At 31.7% G+C, this 27,214-nt stretch overlaps 1 protein-coding gene across 7 annotated transcripts in view; it reads left to right on the top strand.

The window, feature by feature from the left end:
- Window positions 1-13,575, top strand: part of LOC118182671 (uncharacterized) — a 119,754-nt gene extending 106,179 nt beyond the window's left edge. For all 7 annotated transcript variants that reach the window (XM_035352059.2, XM_035352054.2, XM_035352052.2 and 4 more), the window contains one exon: window positions 4,233-13,575. In XM_035352059.2, the coding sequence (XP_035207950.1) occupies window positions 4,233-4,651 (419 nt within the window). In that variant the 3' untranslated portion in view covers window positions 4,652-13,575. The remainder of the gene's footprint in view (window positions 1-4,232) is intronic.
- The last annotated feature ends 13,639 nt before the right edge of the window (window positions 13,576-27,214 follow it).

A 27,214-nucleotide genomic window follows, 5' to 3' on the forward strand; every position in this document is an offset into this window, starting at 1 on the left:
TAATTGTAATGAAAGTTCTTCACCAAAATAACATCCTTAATAAAGTTGGGAAAAAAAAACAACATGAAAGCAGTACCTTTAGTGTGGGTATTAATCACCACCCAAATTTATGATTTGCTGCCAACATTTTGGTAGTTTTTCAAAGCCTTTGGTCCAGAAACTTGATGGCTGGGAGTCCAAAAATAGATCAACCTCATTCCATACATGCTGTGTAGAATGGAAGATAGCACAAGCAAGATGTAGCTGCAGCTATGAAAAAAGGTAAAGGTCTGAAGAGCGATGTCAGGGCTATATGGTTCGTGTAGCAAAAGATCTCATTTGAGTCCATACAAAGTCCAGCCAGTAAATACAGACACATATGGTCTTGCATTATCCAGATGGAATTTTGTTTTTGCAGTGATATTTGAGCAGATTAGTGTAGGTCACATCTGTCTTATCTGCTTGAGTAAGCTGAAGTAACAGCGAGCAATTGAACTTGTGCGTGATGTTTATGCAATGCATAGCGCAACTACGTAGGTTGCCCTTTTAGGTTTTAGAATCGAACAATAGATGGCTTTAGTGAGTTGTGGCATCACTGTATTTGTGAACACTAACGTTTGTTATTGCAAAGCCAGTGTCGACTTAGTAATTGACCGATTAGGTTGTTGATAGAGAACTTTTAAAAGAAGCAAGTTTGTGCAAAAATGGAGATCGCTTGTGAAGGTTTGCATTAAATGATTTTTATTATTTTAAAAAAGGCCTTTCTCCACAACAATGCATAGAATCGCTTTGTGCAACTTTTGGTAATGAAACACCAGACTGTTTACAATTGCTTTGCAGAATTTTGTCGTGTTCGTGCATCCATCAGTGATGAATGTCAAGAAGGTCGGCCAAAATCAGTTGTCATTCCGAGAAATATCGATGCTGTGCACAACATGATTAAAGAAGATCGTGTGTAGCTTACAGACAGATAGAGATGTCGCTTGGTATATCACAGACTGCAATACAATCGGTTCTGCATGAACATTTAAGTGTGAGAAAGATTTGTTCCAGCATAATTTGACCAAAACACAAAAAAAGCAGGATGGCAAAGTGGGACGCAGGGATCCAAATTTGGGTAGTGGGAGAGGGCAAAAGCCCCCCCCCATCCCGAAGTTGAAAATATGGAGTGTAAAATTTTTAGTGAAGTCACATTGTCTTGTAAAAAATTGCCTATCGTTTGTGAATTACCTGTGTGTTAAACAGACTCTGTTATCGAGAGAAAAATTAGAATTTATCCATATCTCAGACTGAATCAAACAATTAAATCAACAATCACGGACTTTGGTATCTGGACTCGAATGTGCTTCCAGTAAGAGTAAGAGCAAAGCCAAAGAAAAAAAAAAAAAATAGCAGTCAGAAAATAAAAGTTTGTAACTTCCTACTTACCTTACTGCTTGAATGTGTCCATCCGGCACATGACAGTGCAAATGTTTTAATTCGACGCGGACAATGGGCCTTCCTGATCAGCCTCTCACCTCCCAAGCATAAGGGATCTGTTTAAATTGAATTCCTATGCCAATTTTGTCATTATGCTTTGTGCATGAGTAAATGGATTAATAATACTCTAAAAAATGTTAGAAGTTAACTTTTGTATTTATTTAAAAAGAGAAGGACAGTGTTTTTAATCCCCTTTTTCCATATCATGTTTTCCATTTTTTAATCAGAAGGATGACCCTTGCTGTTTTCAGCTTGTTATTTGCTCTGCTGCTTGTTGTAAACAAGCTAGCCACAAAATGCATTAAGTTTGAATGCACTTCTTAAAAGTTGTGTGTTAATTAATATATGAGGCATACCACATAAATTTCAAAATAATTAACTACATAAATTCAAACTTAATCTTAAAAGACAGCAGAATATGAATTCAAAAGTACAGATTAATACTGACACAGGTGCAGAAAAGTGCTAAATAATTTCAGTAATAAAATAAATTTGCTTATTCATTTAAAATATATTGTAAATGTTGTATTTTGGTTCAAAAGTTTTTATACATGAAAGAAATGCTGCTAAATTTGTCCATATTTTTTAAAAATTTGTTTACATTCAAAACTTTATATTAGGTACAAGTATTCATGGAATTCTTCAGAATCACTTTTCAAAGGGAAGTTAAGAATACTGCAATCCATGTCGCTGAAATCAATGAAAATGTGCATTTTATGTAAATTGTTTCTTGGCTATGTATGTAATTTTGATATATATGATAGATTTGCTATGGTTTATGGAAAAGCCCTCGAGGGCTATCTCCCTATGAGGAGGGATGCCTTGGTTAAGGACTTTTTAAAGGTAACTGCTCGTATTCATGTTACACATGGGAAAAACTACAAAAATGCCTATGCAGCCAGCCCGTTCGCTGGAATTCAAACATTGGCCCAAACAAACTACCAGTGTTCAGTGATCACCCAACTGTTGATGGTCCTCATTGATATGATGGATGAAGGTAAACTGTCTAAATCAGCAGATGGCTTGAATTATGATGTAATAATTCATCTAAGAAAATCAATACAAAAGGAACCAAAATTTTTTTTTACATGTTTTAACAGTGTAGTGCTTAATTCCTTAAAATAATTTATGTTTGTAACAGTTATGGTGAATAGAAGATTTTTTAGAGAAACCTATACTAGAAATTTATTGGAAATTAAGGTCTCAAGCATGGTGTAGGAATGTGAGAGCACTTAAATTAATTTACAATTCAGCACTTCAATGGGCAAAAAACAAGTTACTATCTCTTTACAAAAATTTTAAGAATTAAATATCCTTAGTGAATAGCAGCAAAAATCAAAGAAGTTGTGTTCCCGCTTGAATGTGTTGTAAATCAAATCAAATTGTAGTTATGTAATGTGATTTGATAAATATTTAAATAATTAATATTAGAAACTAAGGCTCTAGTATAGAATTGCCTCTTCAATAAGCGACAATTTTTTAAAAAAATTTTGGCGATGAAACCTCATTTCTGGTTACCATGATAGTTTTAACTTTGTTTTAGCTTCCTGATTTTATTTAAATGAAAATGGATTGATGTGTACATAGACAAATTTAAAGCTGCCTAGTTTGTGCAATTCTAGGATGTGTTTTTAAGTGAAAACAGATCGATGTGTACATGGACACAGAGTCTGTGCAATTCTTTGACTTCTTATTTTGGTTTCGTGTAGCGGCCATATTGAAATTGTGCCTTCCTGGCCCCCGATCTTTTCGTCACAAAAGAATTGCCAAAAAACAAGGGGCACCCAATTGTAAACTTTTACCGAAACTAATACTATTCAGAATTAAATAATTTTTAAAAAATCTTATGCATAGTGCTTTTTATACTGTATAGTTTAAGAGAGATTTCAAAAGAGTATATTCCTTTCTCATTAATTTGTTGTATACATGTGTCGTTTAAGAAATTGGAAGAAATCATCTATGAATATTTTAATATGATGAGAGTAAACATTATATAAAAAAATTATAAAAAATATAAATGCGTTTTTATGAAACATTGTGATGTCAAATGTTTTTCATAAGAGTGTTTTTATAATTGTTTTAAAATTTAGAAGTCATTTAATTGGAAAAGTCAGGTAAACAACTTAGTAAAACTTGAAAACAAAAAGAAACAAAATTTCAAGGTAAATGTTTTGTTCAAATATTTATATTCACATTTTTTAGTTCTGTTGTGGAAGTTTTCAAATTGACTTTGTTTCTTAAATTTTATAATGTTTTCCTCAAATATTTATATCTAGTTTTTTAAAATTGGCTTTGTTTTATGCTAGAGCCCCTGCTATTTGTAACTTTATTTGAAGTATCAAAATTATGACAATTTCCAAACATGCTTACTTTTAATATTAGTACAGGTATCAGATGCACTTTTATTAGTCGGTAATTGCTATTCATAGTCACTAATTTTGAGAATACATGTTAGTTACTAAATTTAAATATTTAACAGTTTAAAAATGCCATGAATAAAAGATTCTGTTTTGAAACTTAAAATATTTAGAATTTAATTATGCAGTTAATTAATTTTGTATGAAAAGTATTAAAAGTATTAAGTATGAAAAGACTGCATTTGTCCATGGACAAAATAATTTCTTTCCTAAAAAAGTGGGATATTGCCTGCTTCTCTCTTAAATTGTAATTACTTTTACTATACAAAATCAGCTTTGTTTTTATTCCATATTCATGGCATTTACTTTTGTAATTTTGTTTAATCTAAAACATATCTAACATATTTTATTTTTTAGATAAACAATTCAGCATCAGATGTGGAGACACTTCAAAGTATTCTGCTGAAAATGGAGTCTTAAAGTCTGTGCAGAATTCTGAATATGAAAAAGAACTCAGAGGAGCACATATATTGTATCGAGCACAATCTTGTCCAGGTATGCTTAGTTCAGAATCTTCACCAGAAGTATCAGGCACAGATAAATTACCGGAAAATAACAATGTCAAACTCAGGAAGACAAGGCCTGCAAAGTCAAGCAAAGATAAATGTCGGAATCGATACAGTTGTAGTAGCATTGATTATATGGACTATTCCCTGAGTACAGGTTTGTCTCATGAATCTTGTCCTGATGTCTTACATTTTTCATCAAGGTCAGAAAGTTCACCAATACCTTCTTCTCATTGTAATTATCGTCATAGCATGATACAAGTATCATGATTCATTCCATTGAAAGTTCCTTATGTGTTGTGAAAGATGATCAGAATAGGAGAGGCACAAAAGCACAAATTTTTATAATGTTTTGCACTTGCTTCAGATATTTTATATGAGCTCAAACTCTAAAGATATATAGAAGCTTCATAACTAAATAGTATCATAATGATTAGAATGATCAACCATCTCTATTCTAATTGTATAAATAAAGAAACGAGTACAAAAATTGCAGGCAATTAACAGATTTTGTTAAAATATGCAGATAGTTTTAATCAGTAGTTAACTCTAAGATTGACAAAGCTTTTTGGATCTATACATGAAGCTTTGTATTTATCACTTAGATAATTGCACGTTTTTCTTTTCGTATTTTCAAACTATTCAAACTATACAAATGATTATAAGTCGCTGAAGGCTATAAGAGAGCAAAGTATTTTAGGAACAGAATGATATACATAAAATGGGAGCAAATCTTATAATCTGTTAAAGAGCCACCAAGCCACTTAGAGTGGTAATTAATTGTAAATATGACAGTAAAATTTTAAAGCATAAATTTTTCATCTTGTATTCTATTCTTCCATACTGCATATTGACAATTGTTGATAATTGCCATAATTATAAGATATTTTCAATATTGTAAAAAATTAACAATCAGTTAAATCTGAGCTATATCAGTTAAAAAATTTTAAACATGTTGAATATATGTGCATTATATTTGTATTTATAATGTTGTTTTTGGCAAAAATGTGGTAGTTGATTTTTTTATTTAATAATTTGGCAATTGTTCAGGCTATCATGATGCAAAGCTAACCTGGAAGGTACTGACTATGTATATATATATATCTAATAATTTACTCCATTAAGCTATATTACCAAAACCATTTTATTGCTAAAATCATTACAACAAAGTTCATGCACCATAAGAAAAGAAATTTATAACTATATCATTGAATTGTATCTTTGTTATATTTTATACAGTTTCTGTATTAGTACTTTGTTGTCTCTACAGAATCGTCAATGAATTTATTTTTAATTAATTGGTTGTTGTATTATAGTAAACCTATAATAAACTTCTTTCTCATTGTCATTTTTATCCTGACATTCTGTTCTATTATACCATTTATCAAATTTAATCTGTTGAAATCAAAGCAGAATGTAAATTCTAAGATGTAATATAACATATGGATAGCATTTGTTTACTTTCAGACATTTATGCATGTAACTGGCGCCTGAACAATCTAAAAATTTTATGTTGTTAAGTAAAACAAAGGCTATCTAAATGTTGTACAAGTTTCTAAATAAATGTTTAATTGAAAGAAATACAGAAAAAGAAAAAAGTAAATCAGTCACATCACATTTTTCTTGTGTTCTCAGGTTAGCTTTGTTATGATTTCACTAGCAATTAAATTTTTTCACATATAATTAAAAGTTAGATTTCATGCACCAAATTTTAAATATTTTTATATAGCATTTTCCCTGATCTTATTGCAGATTTTTTTGCTTTGCATGCAAAATGTATTTTATTTATCTATTTTGGAACAGAGTGCGTATGTATGTAAATATATACATATATGGCAGTCTTGGTAGAGGTAAACTTAAGAGGCGTGATTGGTAAATTATCTTCATACTTTAATGTTTTTGTTTCTAAAATACTATGCACTTTGCAATAAATAATATATATGCTGCATTAATTAAACTGTCTTTTTAAAAGAAGCTCTTCAGGAAACCATTTGTTGATGTTGTGACCGTATATCAAAACAGAATTTGTAACAAATGGTGATTTTCAGCCTTGTATTGAATTTATTAAAACATTTTTTCTGGAGGTGCACTTAATGTTTCTGATGTTAAAATTAAGACCAATATAACAATGCAAACCACTATTTATCTAAGGTTAATTTAAAACGTTTAATTCATAACTCTCAGATTTATATGTAATTGTAATTTTTACAATGAAATATAAGCAAATCAGTGTGTGTCATTTTACTGCTTATATTTCACTGTGATTATGTATTGCTTATGTTTCAGTATGTTTTAAATTAACCATTTCAGTGTGATTGCATTTATGTCTTGGAATCATTTTCTGGGAGACACATAATAGTTATGTTATGATTCTGAGTAAATATAGAAGAAATATAATAATTCTAATTCTTCAGCAGATCTGTTATATCACCTCAATGGTATTTTCTTATTTGTCTAAAGTTAAATGAAGCATGCAAATTAAAGTTATGATATTTATTTTATGAATTAAATAATTAGGCAGCTTAATTTTATTGATTTCACATATTTCATTTCTGTATCCTAACCATGTACCAATAGCAAGCATATAAATTATAAAAATATTAAATGGCTTTTTGTGTATCGAGTTTTTATCATTTGACAATTTTAATTTATATTCAGTTATTTAAATTAAGGCAAACTGTGAAAGCTGTTTGCCTAATCAGAGGAATTTAATTTGCTAAACTCGATCCCATTTTTGATGACATGATTAAACTCGAGATTTTGTTTTGTTTATTTTATTTGATTATGGCAAAGCATGCGAGGGCCATTTGCCTTAACCCAAGGAATGGTGCACTTTTTACCCAATCACTGATTGAGGTGACTTGGCTTCTTAGATTTGACTTCCCACATATTGCAAAAACTTTGTAATTACAAAGTTGTCCATCTTATAGAGTCAAAGGCTCCCGAGATAAAGAAGGAGACCACAACCACATGGAATTCAGATTTTTGTGAGCCGGTAATATTGGCAAGATCAAAAAGAGCATTTTTCGTAAAAACAGCCTGGTGGAAATCCGTATTGTTTTGTAGATACAAAATCATTCTTTAATAAAAATAGTACACTCTATTTGTAAGTAACTTATCCAAAACTTTTTCACAAAATCTTAACAAAGAGAGCATTACCTCTTTAGGGTAATGCTTTTCAGCTTCAGGAATGCTTTCATGCTTCAGGAAATTTATATCTAGTGCACCAATATGGAATTGTTACCTGTAAGGCCCCCTCAACCCCCCAAAAAAGAAAATCTGTTTTTATATTGCTTGTATCATGTACCAGGCTTGCACCAGATTGCTGTAAATCACATTAAGGTAGAGGGCAAACCTTGAGAATTCATATTTTTTCCCCCTTTGTAATTGTATTATTATTGTGCAGTAAAATGTTTTTGTTTTACCAGATCTAGTTAGTTTGAAGTATGCAGGAAACATAAGGTAGCTACAATATAGTTTAGTCTAAGAGCTTTGGGCCCACTAGTGGCTGACTGGTTAAAAAGCATTTAGTTCAACCTGGGTTCGAGTCCCAGTGAATGGGCTCACTACATGTGTGTTTTTATGTTTAATGTGAATATAAACCTGCCCCTTAGAGTAAGTCCTTCATGAAAACACATACCTTCTTTTCCAGGCAAATAACCCTTTTGTGTTTTGCCTCAACCAGCTAACCTGAAAACTTTGAGAAGAATAAGAAAAGAATGTAATTTGTAGCTCTTGGGGAAACGTGCCATATAAAATGAAAATCTCATGTAGTATGTTGTTAAAAGAGCTTTTGTCATTGAAATTTTCTGTTAATTATTTATATGCATTATATCCAATTTAAAGAAAAAGTCTTTTGTAGTGAAATTGTTTATGTCATAATATCTAGCTGCTAAATTTAAAAGGTTAATTAATGTCATAATGCATGCTATAAATTAATACCTACCTAATGGATGTATAGTTATTAGAAATTAAATAGAATTTCATTTTATTTTTTCACATTTTATGTAAATGCAGAGTTATATTACATATTAGCCAGACCAGCAACCATACCAACAAATAATTTTTTGATTGTTAGCTCTGCTAATAATTAGGATGGCTGCAGCTATTAATGTTGGTTAATTATTCATAATGCCCAAATGCTTTGTTCTTAAAGTTCAGTTCTTTGCAGATTGTTTGCAGTAGTTTTCCATGTGGTTGTAGAAGAATTCATACAGTAATGTATGAAGGGAAGATAGATATGAAATCACTATTTCTATGTATTAAAATTATACATTTTAGATAATTATTTTTGTATTATAAGTATATTATTTGGTGTAATTACTTACTCCTTAATATAAATTTAAATTTTAAAGAATATGGGCTTATTGAAAATTATTCAATTCTGATATTTTAAAAGTGATAATAATTTGTCTAATGTTGCTAATTATCAAATTTGCCATATTTCTGACAACTCATCTTTCTAAAGTGCAAAAATACTCATTGTATCTACTGATTTTTTTTAATGTCTTTGTTTTGTCTCAATGAATGTGGACAAATTCCACTATAGGAGCTGGTCTCCATGGTTGATTTGCTATTTGTGTTAATCAAACGATTTCTTCTAAAGAAATTGTAACAAAGTACAAAACTTGGTTAAAATTTGACTAATGTTAGCTGAATAGTGTGCTTAACATTTTAATTTGTAAAAAGTGTTCTTGGATATTCCGGAAATCTGTGGTGTGTTGTTTTTTGTTAGCTGATGTTTTAGGATTTTGACTGAGGGCTTGTTATTTTTTGTCACAGATTTGCTAGACTGTCTATTAAGTTTTATGTATTATTATCAATATTCCATCCTTTCTCTTTGAAACAGAAAATTGTAATATTTGTTATAACTATATCTTTTAAAAAAAGACATTGAATGAAGTAATGTTTTTTTAAAATTATTATTATTACTTCTGTATTCAGTCCACTTTAAAAAATTGAGTATCTATCTTAAAAAGTAGCATTTCCTCAAATTGTGAATTTTTTATCAGTGGACAAAATAGTGTATTTGAATATATAGGAAAAATGGCATGGTGTCTTGCTAAAATATAGAAGTTATATGGCAGAAAGTAAGATGTTTGAGGCCCCAAGAGAAAAAGGTCTTTCTTTAAATATGCCTATCAGAATATTGTGACAAGAGATGAAAAATTAAACAACATGACATACAGTTGCTGCTCTGTGAAGCACAACCCAATAAAAAGTACTGAAATGTTGTGGAGAAAAGAATTCTAATCAGTGTTATGATATGTGGCTCATATTTATGTATTATTATCAATATTCCATCCTTTCTCTTTGAAACAGAAAATTGTAATATTTGTTATTACTATATCTTTTAAAAAAAGACTTTGAATGAAGTAATGTTTTTTTTTTTAAATTATTATTATTACTTCTGTATTCAGTCCACTTTAAAAAATTGAGTATCTATGTTAAAAAGTAGCATTTCCTCAAATTGTGAATTTTTTCTTGTCTAACTAAATCTTGTCTGATTTTTTTCCAGTTTAATGATTTTCCAGATCCATTAGTAAACTTTTTGATTTTAAGTTTGTATAGTGTAGGCTAAATATGATTTTTACTTAACTGGTTTGCAGAATTTTAGTTAACTGTTTTGCGGAGTGAACAGACAGAAAAAATAAAACTTTGCAGAAGGTGGAACTTATTTCAAAAAGTAATTCATTACAATCATATTCCTCACAAATGGTCCATTCATTGCTTTTAAACTGTAATTTATATATATATATATATATATATATATACATACAGATATATATATATATATACATACAGAAGCAAGCCTTAAGATGAATACTGGAAAAAACATATAACTATTCTTCATATCATTAAAATTATATAAGCAAAAAAAAAAAAAAAAAAGCTGATCACTTTGATTTAAAAAAAAGTAACTTATTTCACAGTTATTAAAAAATCAACAACATTAATTTTTCCATAAGTAAAATATAAATGGATTATTTTATGATGCAAAATAGTAATTTTGGTATATGCCTGCAAAAATAATGAACACTAAAATATCTAAGAAATTACCTTGAAATATATTTTCTTAATGAATTACACCAATTAAACAATTAAAGTTAGCTTTATTTCAAGCTATATTAATATGCCACTACAGTAGTTGCATCAAAAATTTTAATAAATTATTTAATCCTTAATTGATAAGTGGCCATATCTGAAACTGTTCCATTTATAAAGCTTCTGCATCTATTAGTATGCTGATAGAAATTAAAATCCCAAAAAACAAAATCGGTTTAGAGGAATAAAATGTAGGCAAAGAATTTGTCTAGGTAACATATGTATTTGATTTATGTTTCAAGATCACAAGTTAAACTATGCATGCAAAGAGCCATTTTAAATATAAAATTGTGGTACCTTAATAATTGCTGTAGTTGCTACTATATTGAATGGAAGCATGTAAACACATAAGCATTGTGTTTTATAGGTGCCATATGTCATTTCATGGAATAGAATTCCATGCCTGTTGCACTTGGTCAGTCAAATCAGCAATTGTCCTTGCTGGTTGTGGATAATACTGGTTTTGTCATCCAGTCATGTCCCATACATGCTTGATGGAAAAAAAGATTAAGTGATTTTGCAGGCCAAAGACCCATTTCGACACTTTGTATAACACATTGGGTAGTAGCAGCAGTAGAAAGTGTTATACTTTTGGAACACATCGTGTATAATATTACTCTAGAATGGCAGCACAACTGGTGATTACATCAGTCTGATGTTCAAATTTGCTGTCAAGGTGTGTGGGATAATGATGAGTGCTACCACTGTCATAGGTAATTGTTCCCCAGACCATAACCCTTGGTGTATGTCAATCGTGTCTGTGCTGCAGACAGCTTGGTTCCAAGCACTTCCCAGGCATTTTTCTAACCAACATACAACCATCACTAGCATTAAGATAGAAACAACTCTCGCCCTTCAATGAGCTTACCACTGAAGTCATAAATGGTGGTGTAGTAGCGTGGCTGCCACTGAGTGTCTGTATTGGAACTGTTTCCCAAGTAATCAATTTGTTCGCTCGGTTGCTCTGGTGCCAGCAAAAGCTCAGATGTGTGCTGCAGATGCAGTGAGATGTGCTACAGATATGTGGTGAATACGGTGGTTTTCTCTTTGAGTGATCGCGTGTGTGTGGCAGGACCCAGGCCTTCTTGAAACAGTACCTTTCCATGATCGCTGCTGCCAACATTTATGTACAATACTCCTTACTTAATTGATTAGGGGCAGAAAGGCATGTTTCTGCAATATTGCAAAAAATCCACCTACATATAGTTCTGTTACACGGCCTCGTTCAAACTCAATAAACTACTGATGCTACCTTCTTTGTTTCCTTTTCAAGGCATTTTTTATTCAGATCTCGCTCACAGTGCTTAGTCTGGAAGATCAATAAAGCACACAAAGTTACATCACATATTTAAGGCAGACGTGGGATTGCATGTTCATATTGACGCTACTAGGGTCACACTAATTCGTTTACCATGAAAAACTTGTATAGACGTTATCCATCAGATGTGCAAACATGCCTTGGGATTTCATTTTCCTTTAAGTGTATATAAGCAATGAAGAAATTTTTAAGTTTATTTGTAACAAAGTTTAATTTGTTGGCAAAGTTGTAATAAATTTTATTAGTATTCCTTTTTTAGAACTGTAGTATCACAATGGCAAATGTATGTTGAGAAACCTTTCATGTACTGAAAGGTTACATACCTAGTTAAGGGTTAAAAAAAAAAAAAAAGAGACAATCTAATACATACCAACTAAAATTATGTTATATTGTGAGAAACTTTGCCAGTGAACTTACTGTATTACATTGATAGTATTTTAGAAGAGAATATCTGAAATTGAGAATTTATAGTTATTTATAAAATTAAGTGGTTTTCATGTCACTTCATATTTTTTCTTTTCTTCATTTCGTTATAAATCCGATTTCATTTATGCTGTAGTTATATTAATTTTTGTCCTACTTTTTGAAATCTTCGATCCAAGAGTGATTTTAATAGTTCATAATCCTTATAGAAATTCAAATTTAACCTTTTTTTCATGCAATTGCATATTTTCTTTATTTTATGCATAATGTATTAAAATATTAACATTATTTTTAAAAGTAATATTTGTAAAATTGAGAGTTTAGTATTATTATTTATAAAATTAGATTTTGGTATAGATTATTAGAAAAGAACCTTTTAACATGGCACTTCTTCATTTAATTTGGATAAATAGTTTTCTATTTGATATCACTACACTCATGTAATCTAAATTATTTGTGTGAGAATTGACTTTTGATTGCAGTTACCCCAATAGCACATTATCTAGCATATTTCGTGGAAATGAGGCATCTTAAAAACTGAAATTATTGATGCAGTTATCCATATCATGTGTAAATATTTTGGCCAGTTATTTAACGCCTTGTATTTTTTCTGCAATGCACAATATTTTTTTAATTGTAATCTGTGTGGAGAAATATCCCTCTTCAGAAGTATTCTAATTATATGTCTGTTTGGCATTTTAAAAATGCTATAAAGTTTTGGGGAAATGCTCTTTTAAATATATTCTTGGAAATATTTAAAACTATATCAAACATGCCTAAATTTCTCTGTTGTGAATTTCATCAACACATAAATTCCTTTATAATATTTTAAATCAGCTAACAGGTGAATTTCCTAAATCAGTGCAGGGAAAAGTTGAGTTTCTCTATAATTACCTAATTAGTGATATTTTTTGGGTTATGTGTAATGTGTGAATAAAGTTTGAATGCAAGAAGTTCTGCTACTTTCTGGATTGTGTGTACTTGGAAGTTTCATTTTCTGGGTTATGTGTAATGTGCGAATATATTTTAAATGTAATCAAGAAAAATGTTAATATTCCCAGAGCTTGGGATACTGATTGTATGTGATGGAATGCCAAAGCTTATATCATGAGAGAATAACTTTTGTATTGCTTTTGTGAATTCTGTATTTATTGGCATGAATGAAACTAGTATATTTTGTATGTTATTGTAAGCACTTAATGATTAAGTTCTTAATTATATTTCACTTTACTTATTTTATCGCTTATGATTATACATGTATAAATAGGCAAGATAAAACTGTTCAAGTGATGTAAAGGTTTTACGCGCTGTTGTACATCTTAATAAATGTTGATGAGAATTACTGAAATTTTCGTATTATTTTTGCTTCATGGAATCATGCATTTATAAAAACTTCACGGGAAAAAAGAGATTCTTCATGCTTATCTGATATATAGCAATCTTAAAAGAAATTTGCATAGCTTTTTGTTATTATTTTATTGCAGGCCAAAGAGCCATGTGATCATCCTGTTAATAACATGTAGGACCACCTTTAGCCCTCAAAACTGCCAGCATCTTGCATGGCATTGACTCCACAAGGTGCTAATATGTAGTCTGATGTATCTGGTACCAAGCGCTCACCAACTGGTCCTGCATATTGCGAGGGGGTAGCATGGCATCATGAATTTGGTTTTCCAGGTTGGACCGCAAATGCTCTAATTGGATTTGGAGGTCAAGACATGACTTGAAAATCAACGGAATGTTGCTCGAACCTCTCCCTGACAATTCGACCCTTATGACATGGTGCAATATCCTGTTAATAAAAACCATCCCCTCCGAAAATACTGTTGTCATGAATGGGTGAACCTGGTCTGGAACAATGCTCACATAGCATGCAGACGACAGGGAATGTTCTATGGGGTTTATGAATCTTAATGTGCTCTGAAAACATTGCCGATGCCATAATACCCCTTCCACCGGTTTTTCTCCGGCCAACTGTGCATCCAGGAGCCAGGGTTTCATGACGTGCCGTCAATGTAGGGACATGCTTCAGCCTCCTGCGTAGGCCCATACATAGCAATGTACACTGCACAGTATGTTGAGAAACACTGTTTGGGTCGCCACTGTTGTAGCTCTTCAGTCGTGGCAAATAATGCATAGCAATCTCCGCTCTCCTCTGGAATCAATGCACCATTGACGACGCACTACTGGTTGGTGACTTGTTGTTTCACCACCCATACACCATTTTCGATATGTGCTTATAATAACTGCATGTGAACAGCCCACTAAACATGTCGTTTCTGATATTGATGTTCCCAGTCGCCGAGCCGTAATGATTTGACCTATATAGAAGTCTGAGAAATCAGCTGCTTTTCTCATTATGTCACTAATTGTTTGAAAAGACAATGCATAGCCACTTTATATACTCCAACATCAGCCGCGCAGATGCAGTGATTTTGTTCTTGGGCGAGCCCATTGTTATAGATGGAGGGTGGTCATAATGTAATGGCTCTTCGGTGTATAATATGTAATATTCTGAGAAGTATAGCTTTGTTTAATAAGCTACTGTACATAAGAATTCAAAAATATTTACATCTTGGTTAACAGTATTTATTATTATTTCTGTGCAGATGAATCAAAATAAATGTGTTCAGTACCCGGCCTTTATTTTCGCTATCTTTGGTTTTAGCCATATGCATCCAGTTACAGAAGTGTTTTAAATGATGAAAATGTTCATTTTTTGGCAATGACAAATTTTAAAAATATTAATTTTGGTCAAATAATGAGATATAACTTTTAATGTGGTCTCACAGTTTCTGTACTTAAATTTAGGAAAGTTTTATACTCGTTATGAAAAAAGAAAATTATAAGAGGTTTGACTCTCGTATGACAAAAATTGACTGGGATATTTAATTTTAAAATTTGTAGTTTTTGGTATCATTTTCAACTTGCCTTGAGAGATCATTTAATTAAGCTAGAATTATTCGAGGAAATAAGTTTAAATGAAGTGCAGCAAAAAACTTGTATAAATTAATAGGCTGTAAAAAAATGTAATGTGGTGTCCACATAAATTTTTTTTTTAAATATTTTTATTAATTAATTATATTTTTATTAATTTTTAATTTTTTAATATTTTTATTAATAGCTTTGTGATACTGAAGTTGTTGCACCAATTGACTTAATTCACTATTCTGCTAAGAGTTTCAGATGTAAACAAATATCCACCTCATAAGCACTACTTACACTTTTAAATTGTTGATAATTCTACAATTATTACATATAAATTAATTAAAGGCACAGAAACCATAACTGGAACCTATGAATAACATAATTTAAAATCAAAATGCACTGGTGCGGCCGATTGAAAAAAAAAAAAAAAAAAATGGAGGTGCACAACTAGATGTTGCAGCAGTCTCGTATACAAAATTTCAACGTTCTATGGGTATTTGTTTTTGATTTCTGCGAGATACGTACGTAAGGAAAAAAATCCCTGCTGAATCCACGTTACAATCCCGTTTTGAAAAAAAAAAAAGTCCTTTATTTGAGTTGGAGCATAAGGTGCCAAATTGAAGCCAAGCTTCAAGAGGGAGAAGAAGAAGAGTCCTTTGTTCTGTCCATACATACAGATGTTACAAAAAAAAAAAAAAAATCGAATAGATTCGAGAACTCTCAAAATGGATATTTTTGTCTAAATATGATACTCGAAATTTTTCTCGATTACAATACTTCTTTTACTGCTTACAAGAAAGTAAGGAGCATAGAATGTAGTTACTATGTTATTTTCTGAGTCAAGAATATCTCTTAAAATAAAAGTTGCAAGTTTCCTTAATCATTTAAAAGAGTTTTATTTATTGACATAATTTTAAGGGTCAAGAAAGAGAGAATGAAAAAAGCTGTAAAATTCACTGCATGTACAGAATTCGATCCAGCGATGGAAACATATATGGATAATTTTAAGAATATCAAATGGTGTCACCATACGAAATTATAGCTCGTAGTAGAGTACAGGATTATTTTTCATTATAGGATGACACGCATTAAAATATTTTCTGCAGAAAGGTTGTAAGTTTCCTCACTCTTTTTGTCTAAAGTAAATATCGAGAAACCTAGTGAACTGTTTAGCAATGTATCTTTGAGTTCAAGTAATTAAACATGTATCATTAAAAATATCCTTTATTTCACTCAAGAATAACAGTTGGCCCCTTTTTCGAGCTTACAACAAAGTCTCCACTTGGGCTTAAACTCAAAATAAGAATTAAGAACTAAACTATAACTAAAAGGGACTTAGCCGAAGGTTTTACTTGGTTTCTAACTGAATTGGCCCTTAATTTAAACTAGCCGGTGAATATCAAAAGGCACGTAACATAAGGTCGAGCAGCTTTAAGAGAGATTTAGCCCAAAGTCAAACACGCTCTACTCAGGATTCCTAGCTCTCTCTCAGGAAGTAAGTTAAATCTTCCTCAAATACTTCTTCTAACTCATTTGCATTCAACGAGATTCTAAAAACTTATTCTGGTAGGGAGTTGTAAGTAGAAACAATAAATGATAGGAAAGTGACTTTAAAGTAACTGTTATAAAATATACCTTAGAAGGTACATGTGCTTATTAGCCGTTTATAAATTAATCGTGTTATTTATTATCTCTTAAAAAAGTGATTTTTTTTTTTAAGTAAGTATTGTTAATAAATTTTTTAAAAGGTGGGCCATTCTATTTTGTTCTTTGTTTATTGAGGTAATTAAATTAAGATACATATTTCTTATGCTTCGAAAATCTTCTCACTGTTAATACGAGATAGCCATGTTCGATTTAAATCCCCCCCAAAATAATATAAGAATCGAATTTTTTTTTTTTTTTTTTTTTTTTTTTTTTTTTTTTTTGGAATGTGCATCAACATTTTTTGCGTCATGGACAACTGCATTATTTTATTACATATGGGTGCATTAAAAACGAATCCATAAATACTGAAGGAAGCTTTATCAATTTTATAGAAATAAAAGAGAAATTTGATAATAGTTTTGCTAACGAAATAGTTAGAAAAAGATGGTCTCGACAAGTTCGAGGTTAAGGGTTATGATAATGGCACCAGTATGGACTGTACAAAGGCGTGCAAGCCATTATTTGTCAAAGATATCAACAAATTAATTTTATACCTTGTTTGACTCACAGCTAAAATACAGTATGTAAAAAGTATATATATGTAAAATTAAAAAAAAAAAAAAAAAAAGGTTTTTGTACAATATGCTTTTATTTAAAATGGATATGATAATTAATGCACTACAAAGAGAAAAATTATTTATCATATAACTTAATGAGAATAGTAGATTAAATACAGTGGAATCTCGAGATACGAGTTTAATTCGTTCCAGCATTGAGCTCGTATAGCGAATTTCTCGTATCTAGAAACAAACTTCCCCCTTTGAAAATAATGGAAATCCAGTTAATCCGTTCCGTAACAAATATTAATATAAAAATCAGTTTTTCGAATAAATAACACTTGTAAATACTTTTAACTAGTTAACTTTATGATAGCTTCCAACACCGATTTTTTAACTGCTTCTCGTTAATCCACACCAACAACAGTTTCAAGGAGTTTTGGACCGTGCTTGGAAGTAAAGGTAACTCCGTTGGCTACATCAAGTTTCTTAATTACTTCATTCTTCTTGAGTGCAGATCGTCAAGGTCGTAAGTTTTCGCCAATTCCGTCACTCTTATACCACGCTTATGTTTATCTTTGATTTCTTTCTTAATTTCAACGGCCATGGCTTCCTTATTTTTCTTTGCAGCACTATCTGATGTAACAATCTTCTTGGGAGGCAACGTGAAATAATTATTTTTACGTTAAATGTAATAAACAATTAACTCACAAGCGCAAAAACACGTAGATCAAAGAATATGGAGTGATCTGACGAGGGGATTCCCCAAGTCGAGCCAGATTGGGAAACGGCGCTACGCATACCAACAGCCTGGCTCCTTGCTCGTTACTCGAGTCAATGCTCGTATTTAGAGACCAAGTTTTCGCTCTTACTTTCCCCGTATCTCGAATTTCTCGTATATGTAGAATTCATGTACAATTTTATATCACGAATAATAAAAGCGTAAAACGTAAAAATTTAGCTTTAGAGATAAATACCTGAACAGAAACAAAAAAGATAGATTAATAATTCAGATGATCAAGATTCAATCAATAAAAAAAACCAATTTTTCAGAAAGCTAATTTTTTATAGTCAAAATTAAAAAACTGTTAGATGTACAGAGATTGTGCTTGGAACTAAATTTAACTTGTGGCTAATCCTCCAACTGACGTGTGAGCGACTTAATGTCTAATATGAAACAGAATTTGAGAAGGGTGTAAAAGACCCTTTTGTTTAAAACTTAGTTCAATAGAAGGTACACCTGGTGCTTACCAATCAGCTAGCATTTAATGGCGGTAAACTCAAAAGGAGAATCTTAAATCAAACTAAATCTAAGTACTATTTGTATTCTTACTTACTCGCTTTGACTGCGGCTGATAAAGTACCGTTTTTAAACCCCCTATTAGGTGAAGGGTAATTTTTTATGGCTATTATTTTTGAATTTTCTGTTCCAATTCCTTTTTTCGTGTTTTTTCATTCTAAATAATGAAGTTCTGTACCGCAAATTTGCCCACTTTGACAGATTTACTTCTAGTCCTACTTCGTTTAATTCGTTAAAACATTTCGCATAAATACGTATTATGTTCGCCCATCGTCTGAAAAATAATTATTATATCATCTAAATAAATAAACGCTATTTTACCTAGACCGGTCTTAAAAATTATGTCCATGGCCCTTTGAAATGTCGCGAGAGCTCCCCATAAGCCAAACGGCATTCTCAGAAAGACATAATCACCCGACTTTGCGATAAATACAGTTTCCAGAACATCTGGATTTAAGCAGATTTGAAAGTATCTTGAATTAAGATCTAATTTGTAGATTTAACTTTTCGAATGATTTCTTCTATTATGGGAAGTGGATAGACAGGATGTTTAATGATACTGTTGAGTTTGCTATTATCAACTGTGAATAACCGTGCTGTGTAATCTGCTGGTGGGAGATTGTTATTTATTATTATTATTATTGGCTTAGGACGACCGGGCAAGGTAAGTACTACTTATCAGAATATAATTTTATTTCTTGTACATGAGCTTCAGTTCTTTGCTCTTGCAGGGAAAGCTTTTCCGGTGTCAATACTGTGGCTGACAATCAGAGCTTGTCACCAAATAATGTAGAAAACTGACCAGTTTCTCCAGCTTCTGTTTATTTTCCGCTGATAGGTATTTAACTTCAGTCTCCAGAGATTGTGTTTCTTTTTTTTTCCACCTTCTTCCTCTCCAGCTGCAATGTGGCCTGAAAAATTATTTTCGCCCCCGCCGATTTTTGAAAGTCAATCTCTAGAATTACTTACGCTTGGAGACTTTTTACAACAAAAAACTCTACTTTTTGTTCCTCATCCTTAATTTGAACATGTAATGGAACATTCCGTAAGCATGTTCACTGCTTGCCTTGAGCAGTAATACAAATTTTAATATTTTGAATTCGTAGATTATCTTTCTGGATCACCTAACACAAATTCACCGATGCATTTGTAACAGTTTAATGCCTGTCTTCATAACGCGGCGATTGCTATTGTGACTTTTCGAATTTCTTGTACAGGATAGGATACAAAATGCGAATTTAAATATTCAAGAAAATTAATTACAAAACTTTGTCCATCAAAAGTCACTGCGGGTTTCATAGCGGCCCGCATAGATGAATGCGGTTCATCTATAATCTTGTTCATTACAAGCCACAATAAATCCAAATCCATTCGCAGGACTAACTGGTGCCGGTGGGGCTTTGACGTTGAGGAGGACAGACTAAATATAGGATTTTCTTGAGCTATGGTCCTTATTCTAGTTCGGGTGCTATTGTTGAGCTTGTGCCTGTAACTAAATGAAACTTGTGGCAATTCCTCCAGTTGACGTGTAAGCGATATGTGGCTATGTCTAATATGAAACAGAATTTAAAAAGAGTGTAAAAGACCCAAGAACCCAAAAGCAAAACTTTAAATTAAAACTAAATCGAAGTTTTTATTAGCCAAAGACTACGCAGATATATTTAAACGCGGAAGTTGGCTCGTAAACCTACACCGGCTTGACAGCACTATCGGCAGTAATAAAAAACTGCCGTAGACAGGAACGCTTATCTTAGAATAACAACTAGTAACGTGGCCTTTAGCAGGCAGAACACGCTGTGACTAAACAGGATATGGATAAGGATTATGAAGTTTCTTATATGGCTCCAGAGGGTATATAATAAAATAAGCTGTATAATAAAAGTAAGCCCCTGAGGGCATATGATTTTGTTGAGCTAGCAAGTGAAATTCCGAGAACGGTCAAGAAAGTGAGGTAAAAGTTGGGGAGACTATTGTCTCTTGTACTGCATGTGTGCCAATCTATTGAAAAGCGACGAGAGACAAAAGTCAAGCCGAGTAAGAAAACAAGTAAACATTGGCAGTCTAGGTTACGAAGGTGTGATCTCTAAGCAAGTGAGAAGCACATGATCTGATCAAATTATCTTAGTGATTTGGTAACTAAGAATTTCTGAAAATTTGCAGCATCACAGATAAGCCCAGTTTTGAAGAAACGTAATGTGGTCCACTATAGGGTTGATTTTCAAGTCGTCATGGACCACTTTATTTCTAATCAGGTAGTGAGCATTTACAATTCCTCTCAAGACTTTATTCTATACTACCTTGAAGTTTGTGGAAATCTACCTTTGAGGCTGACGTCTAGGCTGCAGATGTGTAGTACAGAATTGGCCTTATAAGGCACAGGTATTTATTCTCTTTTTGTTGAGAGATTTCCAATATGTGAGATTAAATAATATTTTTTGCCTTCGAAGATCAGTAACATATGTTTGCAAACTTATCAGTCTGATGTCTAAATCTTTCCGAAAGCTTTTTTCCCCCTCGTCGAACTAAATTATACCGTGCATTAATCGACTTCACCAGCCAGAAAGAAAAAATATCTAAATCCTAATTCTGCTAATTCATTCGGGTCGGATGAATTTGCGGATTCGTATCCCACATTATGTCCACCTTTTCTTGAAAGTCTAGAATAACTTTCTCGTGCACTCCTGCATTGAATGCAATCCACCCTCTCTGCAGAATTATTTACTTTTTCAAGTATATTGTTTTCCTTATCGCTTGTGAATTTAATATACCATTGTTCGACGGTCTGGCAAAAATCTTCGTATCAGTGACTTCAAAAGATTCATTAGAAGAGAGCATTCGACATGTATCCTTCAGCTTTCTTCGTGAAGAAAAGGGCACGCGTTAATTAAAAAATATAGTTTACGTATAATTAATAGTAATGTTAAGTATAATTATATTATGTGCTTATTGTTCATTTTAAGTATAATTATTTTGTAGAGTATAATTAATTATATTGTACATTAAGACAAAAATTTCTTGCATAAAGAAAGTATGTTTGTTTTATTTGTTTTTAGAATCCGAACACTTCCTGTAGCTAAGCAGTGATTTAAATGATTAGTAAAGAATTGCAGGCTTAGATAGCAGTACATAGTCCCTCCCCAAACACTTTAATATTTATGGGATTTCTACAAAGTATTTTAGGTCATTTTGTTTATATCTGCAAAACATTTTAGATCAGTTTGTCTATCGTGCGCATTCGTCTATATTAATTAAAAAAATTCATAAAATGTAGGAGCTCTGTTGTAGAATTATGTTATCGTTTCGTATTTTTTAAAGCAATGAAAGACAAAAAGGTATTTAATGTTATTCGAAAGAGAAAGAATAAGTGAGTCGGGTTATTTGGAGTTCGAATAACTGAACTTCTATTTTGCTACAAGATCTATTATACCAATATTTTAATCCACATGAAAGTCAATCACTAGTGTAAAAAATAGAGGTTAAATATTCCCTATAAATTCCTGATCTGTTGCATTTATTTCAACTTTTCTCCGATAGATGTCACTTTCCACAATAGATGACATTACTAAACTTCGTAAGAGTAAGTTTGGTCGTAGCTTCTTCGTATCTGAAGTCGAAAATACCTAAAATTATGGTACCTTAAATTTTTCATATTCAGAATTCAGCGAAAAAAAATACATTAATAAAAAGAGGACAATAATAACGGAGAGAAATTTTTAGTTTTAAAATGGTTTTCATTAATATAAATCGTATGCTGCTTAGTAGCTCTATCACAGAGGTTTTACTTTCATTATCAGAAATTAAGAAAAATAAATTTGCTAGTTTATTGATGCAAATTAAGTCTTTTTGTTTTTTCTTTACAAAACTCGGTTGAAAAAGAAAATTACAAGCTCTCAAGCAGTACTTATTTGATGTCAAAATTTTTTTAGAATTCAGATGAATGCAGTATTAAAAATTTACATAAATTATAATTTAATGGCGTATGAAACTGAAACATTTTAGGAAGAAAGAATGTATCTTTTTTTTTATATCTCCTTTTTTTCTTTATTTTTTAATTCTAGTATTTAGTATATTTAGGAAAAGTCTAATTATCTGCAGCCTTCATCGAAAATTCTCAGTTCGATTGAAAAATTTCAAACTGTATTTCCGTAATTATATTTTATTAAGGTTTTCAAACTGTACAGCAAAAATGCTATTACTGTTATTGATTTCCCATTATAATAACTGCTAATGATAGAATGTGTACATAATTTTAAAGGATAAGGAAATATTCGCATTCATTTGAAATCCTTTAGAGGGATCGGAACAGTAAACACTATCTTCCTTGCATGCAAAGCTGTTAAGTCATTCTTAATGTTCTATGCTCCAAATTCCAGCTACTTCCTCCTTTAGCATTTAGTTCATATTGCTTTTCTTATTATAGCATTTTCTATGCTACTGTTATTAACCGATTCGTTGAGCATGCGGTTATACTAAGAAATTATAATTGAAGAATTTCAACCTAAAAAATAACTTAAGTGGTGAAATAATAAAGACAAAAATTTTGTGGCCGTTAGACGCAGTTCTTGATATGGAGCCAGATGCTTGAAAATCATACTATAATAGTATTTTTACAATTTCGGCTAGATGGCAGCACCTACATGGAGTTTCCAAAGTTTGTTTACAAAATATCTAATATATTTTTTATTTATTTCTCATTTTTTAATTTTGTAATATTTTTTATTTTTCGAGCAAAATTTCATCTAGGCTCAACAGTGCACGTTATTGAAATATTAGTTAACCGCTTGAAATAATTTATTAAGCGTAACGGACTAAAAAATAGTTCGTAAATCGTGATAACTGAAATTCGCTTTAACTGAAAAAACTTCCAATAATATCTGTACATCGGCTGCCGGGACTGAAATTTTTTCATGTTAACAGAGTGTTCCCCTCAAACGAGTTCTTGTTAAAGGGAGTTATAATAATATATTGTCTCCATACCGCAGCGCCTACCAAGTGGCACTAAGGAAGCTTCATCTACCAGGTGAAGGAAATGAAGAATCCATGGAGGGCCTTAGACCCCAAGAGATACTATTCTGACCCGCAGTCTGGCCTCCTCAATTGAGCTAGTAGACAGGATGAACCATTGGTTTACTCAACACTATCGGAGAATGTGGACATCAGCATGCAAGGTGATGTCCACAGAGACTGGACCATTACACTACCTTCTCGAATGGGTGTTAATTAGGAACTCAGCTAACGTATAATACACTACTCAGAGCCGAGGTGGTCTTAGTACGGATCTCCGCCGGTGCAGTAAACCACTCCGAAGGATCGACATAAATATGTCTTGATTCTAAATATCGAAAATTAGATTCTAATATACAAAAGGTTATTGCAGCTGAATAACGCGAATAATGAATGAATAGGAATATGTTGCATATTCTTATGATGCCAAGTCGGTTATATTAATAGGAACGGTGTATGTGTGGCATAAAGCAGCAGTTTTATCATGAGGAGAGAAAGAGGCAAAATACGTGGGGCAGTCGGATTAATAGTGAAAATTCGTGAAACATTCGCTGTTTGAGATTTACATTTGCATTTTTGCGAAGCATTTCTCGGGGAAGGATTTATATTAACATTTTGTAGGAGGGGAATATCGACCAGATTTGAAGCAGTAACACAAGTAACTAATGCGTAACTAGAAAAACATTATACAATGCAGTTTTAAATTGAAATTTGCATTTGTTAACTGATCGATTACTGGGTGCATCTTCAAAACCATCATTTCATCAATTTACCGATCAAGATTATAACTTAACTGGACAGTTCTTCCATACATTATATTATACATAAACAGCTTTTATTCGTTAAGCAGCCCTTGAAAAAGTGACCTGCGGAATCGAAAGAGTCTCAGCTTTTTTGCAAGCTAAACTAAACTTGAGACATTCTCTGAACCTAAGCGACTCATCGCTATGCCAAGTGACGAAACAAATAAAGTAGAAAGGGAGCAAAAGACCTTTTTATTAAACTCAAGATAATTTAACAGAAGGTACTTCTTGTGCTTACAAAACCAACCAGCATTTATGACGCAACACAAAAACAATGAATTAAAACTAAAACTAAATTTAGTAAGTCGTAAGATAGCCAAAGGTTACACAGAATGAATAACGCGCAGTTTGGCTTAAATCTAATACCGGTGTGACTAGCCTAATGTCGAAAATAACGCAACACCATAGACAGACTCTAACTAAGAGATTCAGCTAGTAACGCGAACTTCAGCAGGCGGAGCACGCTCTGATTAAACAATCTGAAATCTTCCTTTAAATGCTATCTCTTTCTACCTCATTTGAATACGCGCGAACTAAAATTTGCATTCTCACAGGAAAACGGAAAGCGAGAATGAAGTAAAGGTTTTGGTTAAAAGTAAATAAATCCTTAAAAATTAAAGATGACTTTATTTAACTTAAAAAATAACTTTTGCTCGTATCGGACAAATCTAGGAAACGTAGTGTAGTTCAAAATTCTTGGTTATATTTTAGATTAAAATTAATTTGCAATGTATTTTTGCGGAAATTCTAACGGAAGATAGAAAGAAAATTATTTAAATGTAAATATAATCTGTTATTGAATAATAAAATTATTTTATGCACTTAAGATTATTTTATCTGTTAAAAATGCAAAATAATCTCCCACAAAATTAATAATTGGAATTAAAAAAATATGTTATTTGTATAAAGGGAGTGGGACCTGAAATTCGTAGATTTATTCGACATTGACGAAAAAAACTGATATTTTTAAAACATTAGAAAATCCTCTGAATTCGCTCAAATAATCGTAAAATTTTGTGCAGCGATGCTTAAGTTACTACTTTAAGCATACACGATATAGCATAGACTTTATTACTTTAAGCACACACCGTATATTATACTATAACTATAAGTAACTATCAATTATTCTCATAAAGTTAGAAAAACGTTAAACTACGCTTTCTTAACTGATAGATCTCTTTACTGTTTAAACTTTACGAATATTTCTGATATCCATCTGCAAGTTTTTTTGGGGGGGAGTGCATTTTCTTCCTCCAGTGCTCTCTTTGTTCAAGAAATTGTTTAAGAAAACAATACTGCATGAAAAATTTTTCAGTGGAACCAACTAGCTAGCTAGACAAGCATTCAGTGACAACGATGAGTTAGTATCAACGTTGAACAAGCAACAAAGATAAATTCACGACATCCGAATGTCCTCCTGAATCATCCGATATCTTCATCCAGTTCAGAAGTTATAGAAAAAATCTAATTCATGAGCTCTTGAATTTTCAAGAAATTCTTGAACTTTCATTTTTGTCTTGATTTTAGTAAGAAACAGTAAAAAACTACATTTATGCTGTGAGAAAATAAGCAGATAATATCTTACACGTTTACGCCCATTATGATATTTTATAAAACAACTAAATATATTCTAACATGTTTGGACTCCAGAGATAAACAAAACAGCAGAGCATGATATTGTATGCTCTATTGAAAAAGAAGTACATTTTACTCAAAACTAGAATAATAGTCTTGTTATACAAACTCGTATGTTTTCCCAAAGAGATTTAGTAATTTCGGAAATAATTAACAAAATCTTACTGCCGTGGGGATACAGAAGCGTTGATTGAACACTTCAGATTCACGTTTCCCTTAGACGCCCCAAACTTCAAAAGATTGATGATAGAAATTATGCTGGCCCTAGCCTTGCCCAGGGCTTAAATGAGTGATTGCACTAATCTCTACAGAAGCAAGTCACGAAAGAAGTTTAATTTTGCCTCAAGCACAAAATTCGAGAGGGCATGAGAGGAGGTTTTTCTTAGCCGAGTGCATAAAGTCGCTTGAGAAAAAAATGTGGTATAATTCTAGTCTTTATCTACTAGCGTCTTCTAGATAAATTACTTCTGGCACGCTATTGAAGGGCACGGCTACTGAAAGTTTAAATTACTTTAAAACACAAAATAAAAAAAAGACTTACTTAAAGTCAAAAAATAAAAACTGAAATCGAATCAGTTCATTAATAATTTAAAAGTTTTTTGTACTAACCAAGGACAGGCTCTTTATTTTTCAAATAGTCTACAACAAACAGGCCCCGGTAACCTATGACCCGCGGGTCACTGAGACATTTCAGAATTTCAAGTAATCCGAAAATAAAGTATAATATATAAAAATAAATTATAAAACACAAATATGAAATGAACAGTTAAAGAATAGACAAATAAATTAAGCTGGGGGGGGAAGTCTGGAAGCTTTCAGATTTTACAATTACACCCAAAGGAGTTTTTTTTTTTTTTTTTTTTTTTTTTTTTTTTTTAACGTTTTGTGTGTTACCTTTATTTATTAGATATCATGTTCTTCGCACTTAAACCATAAAATTCAGTTCAACATCAGTATCGCGAAATAATTTTAAAATGAGCATATCTTTAGAATTTCCGATACACAGACTCGCGTGCTGGAGATAAAAAGGTGTTTTTTTTTTTTTTTTTTTTTTTTTTTTTTTTTTTTTTTTATTAGTCCAAAGGGATTTGAATCCCGAAGGACTATTAGTTT

Source organism: Stegodyphus dumicola, chromosome 12 (genome assembly GCF_044657685.1).
Source record: "Stegodyphus dumicola isolate Sdum_Otavi_A_Nest chromosome 12, ASM4465768v1".
In the NCBI taxonomy this organism is placed as follows: domain Eukaryota; kingdom Metazoa; phylum Arthropoda; class Arachnida; order Araneae; family Eresidae; genus Stegodyphus; species Stegodyphus dumicola.